This window comes from Schistocerca piceifrons, chromosome 2, assembly GCF_021461385.2.
Source record: "Schistocerca piceifrons isolate TAMUIC-IGC-003096 chromosome 2, iqSchPice1.1, whole genome shotgun sequence".
NCBI classification, from domain to species: domain Eukaryota; kingdom Metazoa; phylum Arthropoda; class Insecta; order Orthoptera; family Acrididae; genus Schistocerca; species Schistocerca piceifrons.
Genome location: NC_060139.1, coordinates 1,072,629,429 through 1,072,649,497, shown reverse-complemented (window position 1 = coordinate 1,072,649,497; position 20,069 = coordinate 1,072,629,429). Strand labels below are relative to the sequence as shown.

The window sequence follows — 20,069 nt, the reverse complement described above, 5'->3', positions numbered from 1 at the left end:
TGTGATCAAGTTTGATAATAATCGTATCCTCCCTTTCAGTAACTATCCTTTCCATTTCCTCAAGGTGAGTATGATGTTGCTCAGTCACCTTTTCTGCAAGTGTATTATCACTGACAAATAACCCAACATCTGCACAGTTGTTTAATTTTTGTACATAATTACTGTTACATTTCTGTTTTAATGTCAGAAATAACATATCCTCTGATAATTTCTGTACTTGATCCAGGAAATCACCATGGTATGTAAATCTGATGTGCTAGCTTGCACCAAGGATATCACCTTTGCTAAGCTGTCTGTAAAATATTTTGTTTTCGAGTAAGCTCATCAAGCTAGTGAGTGTTTTTCTTCTGTTCATCCACAAGCACAGAAACTTTTTCATTAAACTTGTGTTCTAACTTTTGCTCAAAACTAGAAAATTCTGTTTTAAAGTTACCTGCCATTGGTTTAAACTGCTTAAATGATATTTGTTCAAACCGTTTATGCATCTGCTCAATGTATTATAGGAAAAAACTATCCCCCCCTCCCCCCAAGATATTAGTAAGCCACGATTTCCTACTCTTTGCTGTTGTTTCTTTTCAGTGGGTATTTCCTGTTCCACTATTTGTGGACTAGGAGAGATATGTGATTCACATAAATCATTATGATAAAAATTATCACAACACCAGAACATGCTCATGGGCATCAATCCACATATCATAAATTATCATTATATCATCTAATTTCAACAAACCATTGTTTGTTATTTGTACTGAGTTTAAAATCCAGTTATCACCAGTCCTACTTTCAGTGCTTTCTTGTGTTGCCACAATTTCCACTGGCGATTCATTATCAACTGGCAGTACATTCATTTTGTTGGACTGCATTATTTCATCCAGTTTTTCAATAATATTGTTCACTTAAATAGGAAAATTTTATCAGAATGCCAATATTTAGTACAAAATGCTATTATTACTGTATATATGAGTAGGAATCCTTCCGACATCTTTTTACAGCCACGATGTTGTATCTCTTATTTGCTGGCCATGTCACCTACAATTTGAAATAATGAACTTCCCTTCTCAGCATTGTTTATTGAGAAGAACCAAGCTTAATTTTCTTTCATTTGCAACGCTATTCTTACTGTAAGTATAGCTGCAATATATTACAGTTGATGTCTTTATCATTTCTGTGACACAATTGCTTTTGTTTATCATTCAGAAATGACTTCTGGTGTGGCAACTTCACTTTTGCTCACAAAAGTAGCTCAAATACTGTAATATAGAATTCATAAGACTGCACCTAATGACATATATCTTTAATGTACAGGCCTCCACAATATAATACATACAGTCTCTGAATAATTATTCTTAGACATGGAACATTAACGCTCAAGACAAAGCAAATTTTATATTCTATAAAAGGAAAGGTTAAAATATTCTTATTTGTTTTTGTTTATCATCTGAGATCTTTTAGCATTTGTTAGGATGAATGTCATGATTTTAAACATCAGCTTACATCAGGCATCATACACTTGAATGATACATTATAGTTGGTGGGGTTCAGAAAGACTAGGGTAAGTGAATATGGGAGGTGTTGAGGTTATGGACGAACGTGGATAGAGCGTCTTCACCCTCAGTGGGTGAGGTGTTGAGGTCCTTAAGGCTTTGACAGAAAGTTCGATAAGTAACAGCCTCACCCTCAGTCCAGATCACGAAGATGTCATCAATAAACCTGGACCATATCAGGTGTTTGATATCCTGGGTGATTAGAAAGAATCACTCTATATGGCCCATGAATAGGTTGGAATATGATGGTGTGCTGCAGGTTCCCATCGCTGTACCATGGATTTGTTTGTAGGTGATGCCTTCAAAGGAGAACTAATTGTGGGTGAGGGTATAGTTGGCCATTTCTAACAGAGTGGATAGAGACTACAGTCATGTGTGGGTGAGATGTGCCTGCTTGTGTGAGTGTGTCATGTTTACATTTCTGAAGAAGGCTTTGACAGAAAGTTCAATAAGTAACAGCCTTTTTATTGTGCCTATCGGCAACTCAATGTCTCATCTTAACAGTGAGTAGCAATCTGTCCTTTGCTTTATAGTACTGATACTCCAATGTGGACTTTCCATTATTTGATATAATCTTCAGCATTCTTCTGAAGCATCATTCTAATAAGCTTCTATTCTCTTCTTGTCTGAACTGTTCATCGTCCACGTCTCACTTCCATTAAAGGTCACACTCCAGGCTACACTCCCTCAAAGAAAATGTCGTAGCAGTATTCTATATTTGATGTTAAAGAATTTGTCTTGTTCTTGTTAATACCAGCCTACATTTTATATCCTCTCTGGTTCCACCTTCATCAGTTATTATACTACCAAAATAGCAAAACTCATTTGCTACTTTCAGTGCCTTGTTACTTGATCTGATTCCCTGATCACCACCTGATTTTTAATTCAATTACATTCATTCCATTACCTTTGTTTTGCTTTTGTTGATGTTCCTCTTATATCCTGGTTTCAAGACACTGTCCATTCTCTTAAGCTGCTATTTTAACTACTTTGAAGTCTATGACAGAATTATGATATCATCAGCAAACCTCAAAGTTTTTATTTCTTCTCACTGACCTTTAATTCCTTCTCCACATTTTTCTTTGGTTTCCTTTATTGCTCATTCAATGTACAATTTGAATAATATCAGGATGAGGCTACAATTCTGTCTCACTCATTTCTCAACCACTGATCCTCTTGTATGCCACTTGACTCTTATAACTGCTGTCTGGTTTATATACAATTTGAAAATAACTTTTGCTTCTTGTATTTTACCCTTGCTACCCTCATAATTTCAAAGAGTGTATTCCAGTTGGCAATATCAAAAGCTTTTTCCAAATTTGTGAAAGCTGTAAACAAAGGTTTGCGTTTCCTTTACCTGTCTTAAGTAAAAAAGGAAAAAACTTTTTCCTTCTCATCCCATGCACTAAGTCTCCCCTGAACTGCACTTCTGGATGTCTTTCCATAAATCTACCCCATTTTCTAGACCTCTCCAGCCCTTATCCCTCACACCTCTTCCTTCCCTTCAACCTTTCTGCCTGAAGAAGGAGGCATGGCTCCAATAGCTTGCCTAATTACAACCTTCTTTTATGTGTGTGTGCTGCCGCCACTTGGTGTGCAGATTTTTGACTTATCAAATTAAATTATTCTGTCAAAAATTGATTGTTTTCATTGTTATATCCTATTTGTATGGCCCTACATTTGTCCTCTAGCCATTCCTACTTAGCCATTTTGATTTCCTGTCAATCTCACTTTTTAGACATTTTATTCCTTTTTGCTTCATTTCCTGCATGTTTATATTTTCTCCTTTCATCAATTAAATTCTGTATCTCCTTTGGTATCCAAGGATTTCTACTAGGCCCTGCCTTTTTTACCTATTTGATCCTCTGCTGCATTCCATATTTCATCTCTCAAAGCTACTCATTCTTCTTCTACTGTACTTCTTTCCCCTTTTTTCGTCAATTGTTGTCAAGTCTCCTCTGAAAGTCTTAACAACTTCTGGTTCTTTCAATTTATCCATGTCCCATGTCCTTAACTTTCTACCTTTTTGCAATTCCTTCAGTTTTAATCTTCAGATCATAGCTAATCAATTGTGGTCAGAATCCACATCTATCCCTGGAAACTCTTAATTAAAAAACTGGTTCTGAAATCTCTCTCTTACCATTATGTAATCAATCTGAACCTTTCCAGTGTCTCCATATCTCTTCCATACATACAACCTTCTTTCATGATTCTTAAATGAAGTGTTAGTGTTGATTAAATTATGCTCTGTGAAAAATTCAACCAGGTGGCTGTTTCTTTCACTCTTTTCTCTCAGCCAAAATTCACCTACAATTTTTCTTCTCTCTCTTCTTTTTCCTACCATCGACATCCATTCCCCCATGAAAAATAATTTTCATTTCCCTTAACTGTCTGAATAACTTCTTTGGTCTCGTCATACATTTCTTCAATCCCTTTGTCAGCATAGGCAGGAACTATTAGTCCCAAAACCTCAGAAGTGTATCATATCTATGTGCGTGGATGTGTGTGTGTGTGTGTGTGTGTGTGTGTGTGTGTGTGTGTGTGTGTGTGTGTTGAGAGTATCACACATTTCAAACACTTTGTCTACTGAAGGTAATTCATACCCAGCAGTTCTGTCTCACAGATTATTAGTATTCATCCAAAATTTGTCTTTCAATGTGCAGTAAAGTGTGTGTTATAAATGAATCTTTTGGCAAATTAACATCTTGTGCTGTTCCGGGAACTATATTTTTGTCTTTCTTGGGCCTGCTTCATGGTGTACAATAATCCACAAACAAATGACTAGTATAATTATAGTAAGGAAAGTTCTGGCAGAATGAAAATAATTTAGGAGTAAGGCAGACCACTCACTGAACAGCAGAAGTGATGAGTTGTCGACAGGTATACATAAAAGAGAATGAAAACTTCGGCTTTCAGAAGAAATAATTTTACAGGCCAGGGTACACACACACACACACACACACACACACACACACACACACACACACACACACACACACACACACACACAAACACACATACAACTATGCACCTACACAGTGTCTGTTGGACACAGAATGCTGAGACTGCAATGCATCAGGGGGACTGTGGTGGCAGTTGTCAGATGGGGTGGGTAGGGGGAAAAAAGAGGCAGGAAGCAGGAGGAGTGTTTGGGAATGAGTAACTAGTGGCTAGGAGGGAGGCAGCAAGTATGCAGACTAAGAATGCAGGAGGGAAGGGTGGCAGGTGCAATGGCTAGGCCTGCCCCACACAGGTGCTGGAATCACTGAGGTGCTGTGCATGATGGAGGCAATGTGAAGGTATGCTTGGGAGGGGACACCAACCAGCTCACAACCTGAGTGAAAGGCCATCACTAAAAGTTTGCTGAGAACAAAGTTTAGTGCCCGGTAGCACAAAACACTACTGAGCACGACATGCTCGAATTTAATGGCTGATTCACAAACCTTGCCATCTGGATCCTCCATCACAGCAGCAGTTTTTCTGAAATACGCAGTTGGGAGTTATCCTTAAAACACATCCTTTGCTCCTGTAATTCTCTCAATCTTAATCTCTGCCAATCCGCCAACCCCACACCCTCTACCTGACGGTTTCCCCTTCCTCCATCATGAAACCTCTTCCCACATCATCCTCCCTGTGCGCTACATCTCACCAAATCTGGTACCTGTGTGCCATGTGCATAACCAGTGCACTTCCCTCCCCTCCCTTCTGCATCCCTAGCCTGTGCACATGTGATCACCCTCTGAACCCTCCTCCTGCTTCACACCCCTCTCCCCTCTACATACTTCACCTGTTATGACCTCCATCCCAGTCCACCTGCCTAACAGCAATTTTGACATTGTGTGAGCAGCTGGCACAGTATAGGTGCACTGGTGGGTGTGTATTTGTACTTTAGCTCATCAAAGGAAATCTTCCAAAAGCTAGAAAAGTTCCATTCTCTTTCCTGTGTGCCCCTCTCTGACTCAATATTTCTGCTATTTGGTGAGTAGTCTCCTTTCTTCCTAAATTATTCCTGACTAGCATATTTGTTCAAACAACTTGTCTCGCCAGTTTCAAGCTGGGATAATGGAGAAGGGTTGGTTACAACCCAATAGCATAAAAAACTCTTTGTTACTGTCATGTATGGCTTAGTATATAATGGTAATGAGTGGTGGGTTACAGACTGGTGCGGTAACTGTCATCATAGGAAGCTGGACTGGAGCAGAAATGATTCGCATACACGTAGACAAAGCAAACAGAAAATTTACTTGAGTTGTATTTCTCCCAGGAAACAAAGACTCATTACAAGTGAAGCATCAAGAAAGAGAAGCCAGCTATCACAGTGTCAACAAGGATAAAGCTCACTGTATTAGGCACACTATGGTATCGGTGCGATGAGGCTCCGAGATTGAGTGAGATGAGTCACTGCCATCAGCCATCGTATATCATGGTGGCAGAAGACACTCTAGTCCAGAGCCATTGGAGGCATGGCTCAGTGGGTGTGCTCCATTGGGTCTGCTGATGCCTGCATGACTGCTATCAATATCAGACAGGAACTTGCAATTCCATTGCCAACTGTGACATGCCGGTAGGGTGGTATCGATATGCGATACCACAGTTACGAAACATAAACTTACCTAGGACCTGAATGGATTCAATGGAAATCTAAAAATACAAAGGAAATATTATCTATGATTTCAAAATTTTAATTTTGGATCTTGTTATGTTCAAACCCTATACAGACAAGCAGCAATCCAGACCACGAACTCAGAAAGCAATATGAATTGTACCTGAGAGAGTAAGTTTGACTTACTTCAAACCCCAGAGAATTCATATGAGACATCATGCTCACCAGATGGAAGAACTACGAACTGAAACATCACATATTGGTGGAACAGCATTATGGCCATATATCCATGGCTGTCAGGTCTTACAGAGGAGCTCGCTGCACATCATATCAGTCTCTTGTGTGTGGACCTAAAATTATGTTCATCCACGTGCTTAAGATGAAGATGGTGACACTAGAACCTTCTCTGAATGTTGAGGAACTGTGAGAAAGTGCAATTACAGAACATGCTATAACAATCAAAAACTGTTTTGAGGCCCTAAAAATCCTGGAAGCAAGAGAGAACATGGAGGAAATGTGGAAAGGAATAAAGACCATGGTACCAAATGCAGTAGATGATAAATTGAGAAGAAAGAAAAGAATGAAGAACAGAAAATTGTTCCATGAGACATACCAGAAAGCTATGGAAAAGAGAAGGAAGGTGAGGGAGAAGTGGCTGACTGACAAGGAAAATGAACATGACAGTGAACATCAGAAGAAAAACAAAGCAAATCTTGAGAACAGAGAAGAAAATATATCAAACCAGTTTGTTAGAACCAGAAGTCAAGACAATTTTTCCAACGGATCAAAAATCCAAAATATGGATTTCAGACCCAAACTTTTTTAGAGAAAAGAACAGTAACTTGATAAATGACATCTACATCTACATCTACATGGATACTCTGCAAATCACATTTAAGTTCCTGGCATAGGGTCCATTGAACTACCTTCACAATTCTCTATTATTCCAATCTCATATAGCGTGTGGAAAGAATTAGCACCTATTTCTTTCCGTATGAGCTCTGATTTCCCTTATTTTATCATGGCGGTCGTTCCTCCCTATGTAGGTCGGTTCAACAAAATATTTTTGCATTCAGAGGAGGAAGCTGGTGATTGGAATTTCATGAGAAGATTCCATTGCAACAAAAATGCCTTTCTTTTAATGGTGTCCAGCCCAAATCCTGTATCATTTCTGTGACACTCTTTCCCATATTTCGCGATAATACAAAATGTGCTGCGTTTCTTTGAACTTTTTCGATGTACTCCATCAGTCCTATCTGGTAAGGATCCCACACCACGCAGCAGTATTCTAAAAGAGGATGGACAAGCATAGTGTAGACTGTCTCCTTTAGTAGGTCTGTTACATTTTCTAAGTGTCCTGCCAATAAAACGCAGTCTTTGGTTAGCCTTCCCCACAACATTTTCTATGTGTTCCTTCCAATTTAAGTTGTTCTTAATTGTAATACCTACATATTTAGTTGAATTTACGGCTTTTAGATTAGACTGATTTATCGTGTAACTTAAGTTTAACAAGTTCCTTTTAGCACTCATGTGGATGACCTCACACTTTTTGTTATTTAGGGTCAACTGCCACTTTTCGCACCATTCAGATATCTTTTCTAAATCATTTTGCAGTTTGTTTTGATCTTCTGATAACTTTATTAGTCAATAAACAACAGTGTCATCTGCAAACAACCGAAGACAGCTGCTCAGATTGTCTCCGAAACTGTTTATATAGATCAGGAACAGCAAAGGGCCTATAACACTACCTTGAAGAACACCAGAAATCACTTGTGTTTTATTCGATGACTTTCTGTCAGTTACTACGAACTGTGACTTCTCTGACAGGAAATCACAAATCTAGTCACATAACTGAGACGATATTCCATAAGCACGCAATTTCACTATGAGCCTTTTGTGTGGTACATTGTCCAAAGCCTTCCGGAAAACGAGAAATATGGAATTGATCTGAAATCTCTTGTCAATAGCACTCAACACTTCATGTGAATAAAGAGCTAGTTGTGTTTCACGGGAACGATGTTTTCTAAACCCACGTTGACTGAGTCAATAGACCATTTTCTTTGAGGTAATTCATAATGTTCGAACACAATATATGTTCCAAAATCCTGCTGCATATCGACATTAACAATATGGGCCTGTAATTTAGTGGATTACTTCTACTACCTTTCTTGAATATTGATGTGACCTGTGCAACTTTTCAGTCTTTGGGTATGGATCTTTCGTCGAGCGAACGGTTGTATATGGTTGTTAAGAATGGAGCTAATGCATCAGCATACTCCAAAACGAACCTAATTGGTATACAGTCTGGACCAGAAGACTTGCTTCTGTTAAGTGATTTAAGTTGCTTCACTACTCCGAGGATATTTACTTCTATGTTACTTATGTTGACAGCTGTTCTCGATTTGAATTCTGGAATATTTACTTTGTCTTCTTTTGTTAAAGCATTTCGGAAGGCTGTGTTTAGTGACTCTGCTTTGGCAGCACTGTCTTCGATAGTATCTCCATTGCTATCACACAGAGAAGGCATTGATTGTTTCTTGCCACTAACGTACTTCACATATGACCGGAATCTCTTTGGATTTTCTGCCAGTTTTGAGACAAAGTTTTGTTGTGGAAACTGTTATAAGCACCTCACATTGAAGTCCGCACTAAATTTTGAGCTTGTGTAAAAGATCGCCAATCTTGGGGATTTTGTGTCTTTTTAAATTTGGCATGTTTGTTTCATTGTTTCTGCAACAGTGTTCTAACCCATTTTGTGTACCAAGGAGGATCAGCTCCATCGTTTGTTAATTTATTTGGTATAAATCTCTCAATTTCTGCCAATACTATTTCTTTGAATCCAAGCAACATTTGATCTACACTTATATTATTAATTTGGAATGAGTGGAGATTGTCTCTCAGGGAGGCGTCAAGTGAATTTTTATCTGCTTTTTTGAATAGGTATATTTTTCGCTTATTTTTTGAGGATTTGGGGATTACTATAATCAATCTTGCTACGACAACCGTGTGTTCACTGAATCAGTTTTGATGTTCGTTATTAACTCAGGATTATTTGTTGCTAATAGGTTAAGTGTGTTTTCACAACCATTTACTATTCGCGTGGGCTCATGAAGTAACTGCTCGAAATAATTTTCAGAGAATGCATTTAGCACAATTTCGAATGATATTTTACGCATACCTTCATAATTAAACATATATTTTCGTCAACACATCAAGGGTAAATTAAAGTCACCACCAACTATCATCGTATGAGTCAGGTACATGTTTGAAATCAAATTCAGGTTTTCTTTGAACCTTTCAGCAACGGTATCATCTGAATTGAGAGGTCGGTAAAAGGATCCAATTATTATTTTATTCCAGTTGCCAACAATGACCTCTGCCCATACTAACTCACAGGAAGTATCTACTTCAATTTCGCAACAAGTTAAACTACTTCTAACAGCAACAAACACACCACCACCTTTCAGAACACCGTTAGGTTCTTCGCAAAAATTTTGGCTGAGCTTATATCTGGCTTTAGCCAGCTTTCAGTGCCTATAATGATTTGAGCATCAGTGCTTTTTATTAGTGCTTGGAGCTCTGGGACTTTCCCAACACAGCTACGACAATTTACAGCTGTTATACTGATGGTTCCTGTATCTACTATCTTCCTGTCTTCAGCCTGCACCCTTCAAGACTGAAGCCCTTCTTATGTTTTCCTGAGACCCTCTGACCTAAGAATCCGCCCAGTCCACGCCACACAGCCCCTGCTACCCGTGTAGCTGCCTCCCATGTATAATGGACAACTGACCTATTCAGCGGAACCTGAAACCCAACCACCCTTTGGCACAAGTCGAGGAATCTGCAGCCTACATGGTCACAGAACCATCTGAAACTTTGATTCAGACCCTCCACTCAGCTCTGTACCTGAGGTCCGCAATCGGTCCTGTCGAATATGCTGCAAATGGTCAGCTCTCCTTTCATCTTGCAAGCAGGACTAGCAGCCTTTACCATTTCTGTTACCTGCTTGAAACCAGAGAGAATCTTATCTGATCCAGAGTGACACACATCATTAGTACCGATGTGAGCAACCACCTGCAGTTGGCTGCACCCTGTGCTCTTCATAACATCTGGGAGGACCCTTTCCACATCTGGAATGTCTCCACCCGGTGTGCACACGAAGTGCACATTGGATTTCTTACCCTTCTTCTCAGCCAAGTCCCTAAGGGGCTCCATAACTTGCCTAACGTTGGAGCTCCTAACTACCAATAATCCCACTCTCTGTGATTGCCCAGATCTTGCAGGCTGAGTGGTTTCCTCCGAAACAGGACAGGCGACAGCATCTGGCTCTGCGACAGTATCAACAACAGACAAATCCTGTAACCTGTTTGTCACACAAACTGGGGAAGCCTTATGTATGGCCACCTGGGAAGTCTTTCACTACCCGCTTTGCCCCAGGGCGACCTCCCACTCGACCACAGGTGAGGGGTCAATCTCAGTGCAAGCAGTAACTGGGTTGGCCCTGGGTGAGGACCGATCGGAGGACTTGGACATGCTGGACGTCCGTTGGATCCCCATGGCTGGCCCACAACAGTGGTGCCCATCCACTGCAGCCTCAAGCTTTGTAACTGAAGCCATCACAGCCTGAAGCTGAGAGCTAAGTGTCACCAACTCGGCTCACATCTGCACACAACAAGCGCAGTGCCTGTCCATACTAAAGACTATGGAAAACTAAACTATACAGATAAACAGACTATCGCACAGACTGTGCTACTATACTGTAGACTCTGATGAAAATGCAGGAACTGTGTCTAATAATACACAGATATTCAAAAACCCAACTACCGAATGTGAAACTAAATAATTCCCCCCTGATTAGGAACCTGTAATACATCACAAAATCGTTTACTTTCTGACGCAAATGACAATGCGAGAACAGTGGCTATTAGATACATGCAGAAACTCAATAAACTAAACTATTAAAGCACACAGAGGATAGAATAAAATTTGTTCCTGGTTAGGAACTCATAGATGTCACAAAAGTGGTTACTTCCTTGTTACTGTGTCTGTCTGAGTCGGCTACTACTGCCTGACCGACCAGAAAAGAATTGGAGGAAGATGGAAAGAATACTTCTCAGAAGCCTTGTTCACCCAGAACAAAGTGAGGTGTTACCTGCAGACACCATGGAGGAAAACAAAGATGATGAAGAATGGGAAGTGGCTGAAGAAGATGCCAAAATTGGAATCCAAACACTCAAAAAAACTAAGCCTCAGGGGAGGATAGAGTAAAACAAGAATTAATCAAAGAGGGAGATGAGAGCTTGCACTTACAGATATATAACCTGACCCCGTTGATAAGACACTGCCAGATGAAAGGAAATTGCCCATAATATGTCTGAGATACAACTAGGGATAAAATTGGAATGTGATAATTGTAGGGGTTTAAGCTTGCTGAATGTAAACTACAATGTACTGTCTATTATCATCCTCAGAAAATTATAACCATTTCTAGAGACCAACATACAGGAACGCCAAGCTACCTTTCAACCAAACCGATCAACAACAGAACACATTTTCACTCTAAGACAAATGTTTGAAGAACACTGGCAATGTGATAAAAGTATGTACAGTCTGTTCATCGATTTTCAATATGCTTATGACAGCAGGAATAAACTATACAATGCACTGCATGACTTCAGAATCCCTGAGATGCTAGTGAAAATGTTGCAAACTTGTATGGATGGGTCGAGGTCTACAGTGCATTTCAAAGGTGAGACAGCAGAGACATTGGAGACTGAGACAGATCTCATAAAAGAGGATGCTCTCTCATGTGTTCAGTTCTGTATCATCTTGGAGAAAGTAATAAAGGATTGTAGGCAACAGGAATGGGCTGGAGTATAAATGAATGGTTATTTCAGTTATCTCACATATGTAGATTACATAGTCCTTTTAAGCGAATCAAACAATGAGATGAAAGAAATGTATCAGGAAATGAGCAAGAGCAGGAACAATTTCTTGAGGTATATGGTTTGAGGTTCAAGAGATGGGAGCCTATCTTAGATAAAGAAGTATGGAGGAGGAAGAGCAAGAATGAGGAAATCTACCTCTTGATGTGACAACCAACAATCATACAAGTGCTGAAGAGCAGAAGAATCCAATGGGTGAACCATGTAGCCCATATGCCAGAAGAAAGACAGGTCAAGAAGGCACCTGGAGTGAAACCAAACACCAGGTGCCCCATAGTAGCATGTTTCCAGGATCTACTGCAACACTGCCAGCCCACAATGTAGCACAGCTACGCATTTTTTCATTCAAGCTCTGCAGGTGCATTGGTCGAAGTCAGGTAACTTCACCTGGCCTAGGCTAGTTCAGAGGGTGCACACAAGAGCAGTAGAGGCCGCCACATCTACAGAACAGACCTTTCGGTGCATCCGTCATGCCATTTTCCTCAACCAGTCTGAGCCCAATCACTACACCAATAGCTACCTGGTAGTCAACCAAGACACAGATACAACTGCCCTTGCCTGGCAAGCAGCAGGTAGCTCTTTCTCTTCCAGCAGAAGCAGAAGTTTGCCAGCACCACGCTGCCACCCAAACTCAAGGTCGTCCTTGCCATCCAGAACTACTGCTCCAACTGTGGACTCTGAGGCTGGAAATCCTTGTATTGCTCATGAGATGGGACTTCAATTTTCTATCTACTGTGCATGTGTAAGAGGACAGTCATTTTCATTTGCAAGAGAACTTTTCAGAAGATAGTCTCATACATTATATTGTTTTGCAAGAACTTTAAATTGTCAAGAAGTTACTCCTTCATTTTCAAAAAGGAATCTTCTGATCTGTTTTGAACTGCTTTAACTGACATTCTCAATAAACTGATCTATGGAACTCATTGTGTCAATAAATTGATTTGTGAGTGTAATCACTGATTTATTGTGAAAGTGCCCCAAGCCATGACACTTCACATAGCTTGACCAAGGTAACACTGGATGGACAAACTGGACTGGATGGACAAACTGGCAAAGGAACCTGCAGCCCTGGGGACTGAAGACGCTCTGAGGAACCGAACACAAAACCAAAAGGAATGGAGGTAGTTTGGAGAAGCAGCACACGGTCTGCAGGGCCTGTGATTGCCATGTATGTATCTATGGCAATGGCCTTGCTGCAGTGGATACACCAGTTCCCGTCAGATTACCGAAGTTAAGTGCTGTCAGGCATGGCCGGCTCTTGGATGGGTGACTGTCTGGGCCGTCATGTGCTGTTGTCATTTTTCGGGGTGCGCTCAGCCTCGTGATGCCAATTGAGGAGCTACTACACTGAAAAGTAGCGGTTCTGGTCAAAGAAAACCATAATAATCACCGGGACAGCAGTGTGCTGACCACATGCTCCTCCTATCCGCATCCTCAGATGAGTATGACATGGCAGTTGGATGGTCCCAATGGGCCACTTGTGGCCAGAAAATGGAGTGCTTTATGTATGTATATTTTCATGAACAAATGCTCCCCCTAGGGAGGCAACTACTGTATTCTTCACTGAGTGAACTATACAGCCTTGGCATTTAGTTTATAGAACCAAAAGAAGCAACTGGTATACAATACTAGATCTATCAATACACAGTATAAGCAGAAAGAAAAACCATTTTTGTAGACTCATGTTAAAGTTCCAATATCTGAGAAAAAGAATGATGTACTAATTGTTTTTATTGCATTAATTAAAAAAATTCATTATTTATGTTTCATTACCTGTAATTTACACTAAATGTGTAGCTGACTCAAAATTGTACTGAAAAATCCTGAACAGAATACAATGAGAAGAGATGTAGTGTTGGGTAACAGGCCATATAAATAAGAAGTGTAACATAGTAATGTAGCCTATGAACTTCTTCAGATAGTTATAGATCCATAACTGACCCTTCTACGCATGTAGAAATACTGACCCAGCTCTGTGGCCTCATGCCCAGCAGCTGTTTATATGTCTGTGCACCCTAGAAGGTTTGTGTACTGGATTACTAAGTCCCAATTCTTGCTTCTGTGCCTATCCTCTGTTCAGTGCTCCCAGTCCCTGGTAAGTAGTTATGTTCTTGTTTCCAACAAATATCAAGAGATTCAGTGAAATTTTAGGTACTTGTAGGTATAAAATAAATACTGAGAAAACCAAAATGTGCAGTTGCATCCTAAAATCCATAATGCATAATTGACGGGTAAGGCACATTCTCCAAGTAAATGGTAGAAGTAGTTAATAGTTACTGACTAAAAAGAGAATCTTTGAGGAAACTTAACACCTGAAATAATATTAAGGGAAGGCTAACTGACAAACTGAGTTGTGCCTGAATGACTCAAAGTTCTGTACATTTCAACCCCGTGCAGCACACAGTTTTACTCTGCCACCATGTTTCATAAGAGTGCACACTCCACTGTGGAGTTTAGGACATCCTTAGGCTGTGGCTGAGACATTTCTTCACAATATATTACCTCATAGGAGTGCTGTTCCAGCAAGTTATCAATGAGAGCTTCTATGAAGTTTGGAAAGCAGTTAAGAAAAATAGACAACATTGAAGATACTTCTGTAGTCTTTAAAAGAATTACCCAGGAAGGTCAAGGTTACGAGTTGAAGTTCTGGCTGGCACACTGTTCTAATCTGTCAATCCTGATTTATATTTTATTAACAATATTCTGCGGTAACAGCAGAGATATCAGATTTAATTGATGAAAGGAGAAAATATAAAAATGCAGTAAATGAAGCAGGCAAAAAGGAATACAAAAATGAGATAGACAGGAAGTGCAAAATAGCTAAGCAGGAATGACTAGAGGACGAATGTAAGGTTGCAGAGGCATATATCACTAGGGGTAAGATAGATACTGCCTACAGGAAAATTAAAGAGACCTTTGGAAAAAAGAGAACCACCTGTATGAATATCAAGAGCTGAGATAGGAAACCAGTTCTAAGCAAAGAAGGGAAACAGAAAGGTGGAAGAAGTATACAGGGAGTCTGCACAAGGGCGATGCACTTGAGGTCGATTTTATGGTAATGGAAGAGGACGTAGATGAAGATGAAATTGGAGATATGATACTGTGTGAAGAAATTGACAGAGCATTGAAAGATTTAAGACAAGAAAAGGCCCTGGGAGTAGACAACATTCCATTAGAACTACTGATAGCCTTGGGAGAGCCAGCCCTGACAAAACTCTACCATCTGATGAGCAGGATGTATGAGACAGGTGAAATACCTTCAGACTTCAAGAAGAATAATAATTCCAATCCCGAAGAAAACAGGTGTTGACAGGTGTGAAAATTACAAAACTGTCAGTTTAATAACTCATGGCTGCAAAATACTAACAAGAATTCTTTTCAAATGAATGGAGAAACTGGCAGAATCTGACTTTGGGGAGGATCAGTTGGATTCTGTAGAAATGCTGGCACACGTGAGGCAATACTGACCCAAAGACTTATCTTAGAAGACAGATTCAGGAAAAACAAACCTACATTTCTAGCATGTGTTAACTTAGAGAAGGCTTTTGAAAATATTGACTGGAATACTCTCTTTCAAATTCTGAAAGTGGCAGGGGTCAAATAGAGGGAGCAAAAGGCTATTTACAAATTGTAAAGAAACCAGATAGCAGTTACAAGAGTAAATGAGCATAAAAGGGAAGCAGTGGTTGAGAAGGCAGTGAGACAGGGCTGTAGCTTATCCTCAAGTTATTCAATCTGTATATTGAGCAAGCAGTAAAGGAACAAAAGAAAAATTTTGAGTAGGAATTAAAACCCATGAAGAAGAAATAAAAACTTTGAGATTTGCCGATGACACTGTAATTGTCAGAGACAGCAAAGGACCTGGAAGAGCAGTTGAACAGAATGGGCAGTGTCTTAAAAGGAGGATATGAGATGAACATCAACAATAGCAAATGAGGATAATGGAGTGTAGTTGAATTAAATCAGGTGATGCTGAGGGAATTAGATTAGAAAATGAGACACTTAAAGTAGGAGATGATTTTCTTCTATTTGGGGGTAAAATAACTGATGATGGTCAAATTAGAGAGGATATAAAATGAAGACTGGCAATAGCAAGGAAAGTGTTTCTGAAGAAGAAAAATTTATTAACATTGAGTACAGATTTAAGTATTTGTATGGAGTGTAGCCATATATGGAAGTGAAACATGGACAATAACAAGAAGAGAATATAAGCTTTCGACATGTGGTGCTACAGAAGAGTGTTGAAGATTAGATGGGTAGATCACGTAACTAATGAGGAGGTATTGAATAGAATTGGGGAGAAGAGGAATTTGTGGCACTACTTGGCTAGAAGAAGGGATTGGTTGGTAGGACATGTTCTGAGGCATCAAAGGATCACCAATTTAGTATTGGAGGGCAGTGTGGAGGGTAAAAATCTCTTAAAAATGAAATCAACATGAAGTGCAAAATGGCTAAGCAGAAGTGGCTAGAGGGGAAATGTCAGCATGTAGAAGCATATATCACTACAGGTAAGACAAAAAGTCGCCTACAGGAGACCTTTGGAAAAAAGAGAACCACCTGTGTGAATATCAAGAGATCAGATGGAAAACAAGACCTAAGCAAAGAAGGGAAAGTGGAAAGGTGGAAGGACTATATAGAGGGTCTATGCAAGGGAGATTAACTTGAGGGAAATATTATGGAAGAGCAGTTGAACAGAATGGACAGTGTCTTAAAAGGAGGATATAAAATGAACATCAACAAAAGCAAAACAATGGTAATGGAATGTGATCAAATTAAATTAGGTGATGCTGAGGGAATTAGATTAGGAAATATGACATTCAAAATTGTAGGTACTATTTGGGAACAAAATAACTAATGGTGCTTGAAGTAGAGAGGATATAAAAGTAGACTGATGATAGTGAGAAAAGCATTTCTGAATAAGAGAAATTTGTTAATGTTAAGTATAGATTTAAGTGTCAGGAAGTCTTTTCTGAAAGTATTTGTATAGATTGTACCCCTCTATGGAAGTGAAGCGTGGATGATAAACAGTTTAGACAAGAAGAGAGTAGAAGCTTTTGAAATGTGGTGTTACAGAAGAATCCTGAAGATTAGATGGGTAGATCACATACCTAATGAGGAGGTACTGCATAGGATTGGAGAAGAGGAATTTGTGGCACTACTTGTCTAGGAGAAGGGATTGGTTGGTAGGACACATTCCAAGGCATCACCAATTTAGTACTGGAGGGAAACATGGAGGGTAAAAATCATAGAGGAAGACTAAGAGGTGAATACAGTAAGCAGATTCAAAAGGATGTAGGTTGCAATAGTTATTAGGAGATGAAGAGGCTTGCACAGGATAGAGTAGCATGGAGAACTGCATCAAACCAGTCTTTGGACTGAGGCCCACACCACCACCACCACCAGCAGCACCAGCACCACCACCACCAACAACAACAACAACAACATGAGCGTTTCAGAGCTGAAGTTGTGATAACTATGTTTGATTATGATGAAATAATGTGAAGGAAAGCCACTGTTGACAAATGGTGAAACAGACTTCCAAAAAATACAGTTATGACTGTATGGCTGCTTTACCAGGCAATGGTGAAAATCTCCATTTAAAATCTGTGAATAATGCAGATTGGGCTTTCATCCTTGGTACAACAAGATAGATACAGACATAAAATATAAATCTTATTTATATCTTACAGATACACTGCTTCCTTTCTCTCCCACTTCTCAGGTGTTAAAATTTCTCCTGTTTAGTGTCTTTATCTGATACTTTGCTCCTTGTCCTGTCTTTGACTCAAGGTTATTGGGGGTTTCTTACCAATATCTGTGTAGGAATGTGAGAATAATCAACTACTGGAATCATTGGTTCCCAAAGCTAATGTTTGTGTTGCCATTTGTTACTATGAATTTTGACCAATTGCTTTCAAGTGTAAATTCACTTTATCTTCTGTTGATGGAAGTTTTACTGCAATGCCACTCAGTGATGTGGCAACATGATTAATATTAGATCAGAATCTATAATTACTTTTAGTCATTTATGCACAACTTGATACATATAACTTAACAACAATTTTTACACTTACTGTTGATGAATGATGTGGCTTTTCACTGTACTGGAGGCAGCTGGAAGTCCTGTGTGATTCAACATTGTCTATAGCATCCAAATGATCTGCATCTCCCAGAACAGGGACACAGAATGTTGCATAAGGACTGATATCTTGTCTCTGTCCCAGAGAAACACGCATTGGAGTGGCAATATAGACTGCTTCTTGGAGATTTGCTGAGGCAATGCCACTTTCAATGTTGTCATATTTCATAGGAACTGCTCCCCGATCCAAATCCTCTATTTTTCCTGTTTCTGATGTTTTCTCTGCAAAATAAAAAAAAACATGTTAAGATACAATATTTGCAAAACTTTATGTGATTAGATGTATACCAATAAAACAATTAAAAATTCATACTACAATAATAGAAAATTTGAGCTGGGAACCATAAACAAAAATAAGGAAAGATAACATTACTGCTGTCTGATGCATGGCACACAGACATACAGCACAGAAATTAACCCTAAACCAAGTAAGAGAACCATATGAAGGCTAGAGTGTTTCAATGGTTGCAGTGGTTTACAGTATGGTGAGTACAAGAAAAGAAAGGAAAGAGTCAGTACTGATTTTATAATTATTTTGTAATGGGGTTATTCACATTTCATCTAGACACTAACAAAATTGAACTGAATCTCAGTGAGTACTATACCCTCAGATTCACTTTTGATGTCAATCTTACAGCCAAATGTTGTATCCTATTCTACAAGAGAGGCCCTTAGGGCCAGCACAGTACCAGTCAATGATGAAGATGGCAAGGTGGTACAGAACAAGTGACTGGAAGTCAGGCAAAGCTAGTATTGTGTCACTCTCTATGGTGATGCCCCGTGTCATGCCATCTGTGTGGGTGACGGTATCATCTGGATACTCTGACCAGTGCATATGGTGTGCACTGTCCTGGTTAAAGTGAGGCCTCTTGTTTCTCACCCTGTCTGTCACGTTTTGGCACTGAGACCCGCTGTTTCTGAGGTGCACATTGGTGGGTCTGCTGCAGATGATGCTGGCTGTGGAGGTGTCAGGTAACCATTGTGTCTGAGCCAATTTTGCTGGCACCAAAGTGTGCCATCTTCTTGTGTCCTTTAGACTGTACTTTCCTTTTTCTGACCCAGTTGTAGGATCCACTAAAAATAATATCTTGGGATGGATAACCATTTGAACCCGGTGTGGTCCTTCATACTCTTGGAAAAACTTGTTTCTCTCTTTCTTCAGGGTAGAGCTCTGAAGATGCTGTTTTACAAGGACTAGGTCATCAACCTTGTACTGCAGTTCTACAGCTTTCTCATTATGCTTACTCACTCTTTGTTGAGCCTTTTCAACTAAATTTCTAGAAACTATTTCCTGATTCAGTTCGTAGTAAAGAGTAAGATGTCCAGGCCAAGTAAAACATTTAATGAGGGGTTATCCTACAAAGGGTTTGCCTATTACATCCAAAGCTGTTAATTCAGTTGATAAATGTCGTAATTCATTTAAAAAAAGTTCAAAGTCTTTAATTTTTGTTGCCCATAAAGTATGTTTTTCATGGCAGTAGGTGCGGCATAATTTCCCAATTTCTTTCACAGCTCTTTCACATGGATTAGAGGACGGGCTATAGTTGGATATTAATACTTGACGAATATCTTCCCAAGCTAGAAATTCTTTAAATACATTACTGACAAATTGTGGTCCATTATCTGTGAGAAATTGATTTGGTTTTCCCAACTCCAAAAAGTACTGTTACAAACAGTGTATAACCATCTGTGCATTTGCTCTTTTGATAGGATTCAACTTAACATATTTTGACCAGCACTATATTATGAACAAAATGTATGACACTTCTCTCTTCCATTTAAGAATTGGTCCAAAAAAATCTGCTGCTGTAAGATCATGTAACGATTTATGAATAATT

The 20,069-nt window shown here is 39.5% G+C and overlaps 1 protein-coding gene across 1 annotated transcript in view; it reads right to left on the bottom strand.

The window, feature by feature from the left end:
• LOC124777549 overlaps positions 1-20,048 on the bottom strand; it is an 82,914-nt gene extending 62,866 nt beyond the window's left edge. The window contains exon 1 of the mRNA XM_047253005.1: positions 18,167-20,048. Within this exon, the coding sequence (XP_047108961.1) occupies positions 18,167-18,400 (234 nt within the window). The 5' untranslated portion in view covers positions 18,401-20,048. The remainder of the gene's footprint in view (positions 1-18,166) is intronic.
• Between the last annotated feature and the right edge of the window lie 21 nt (positions 20,049-20,069).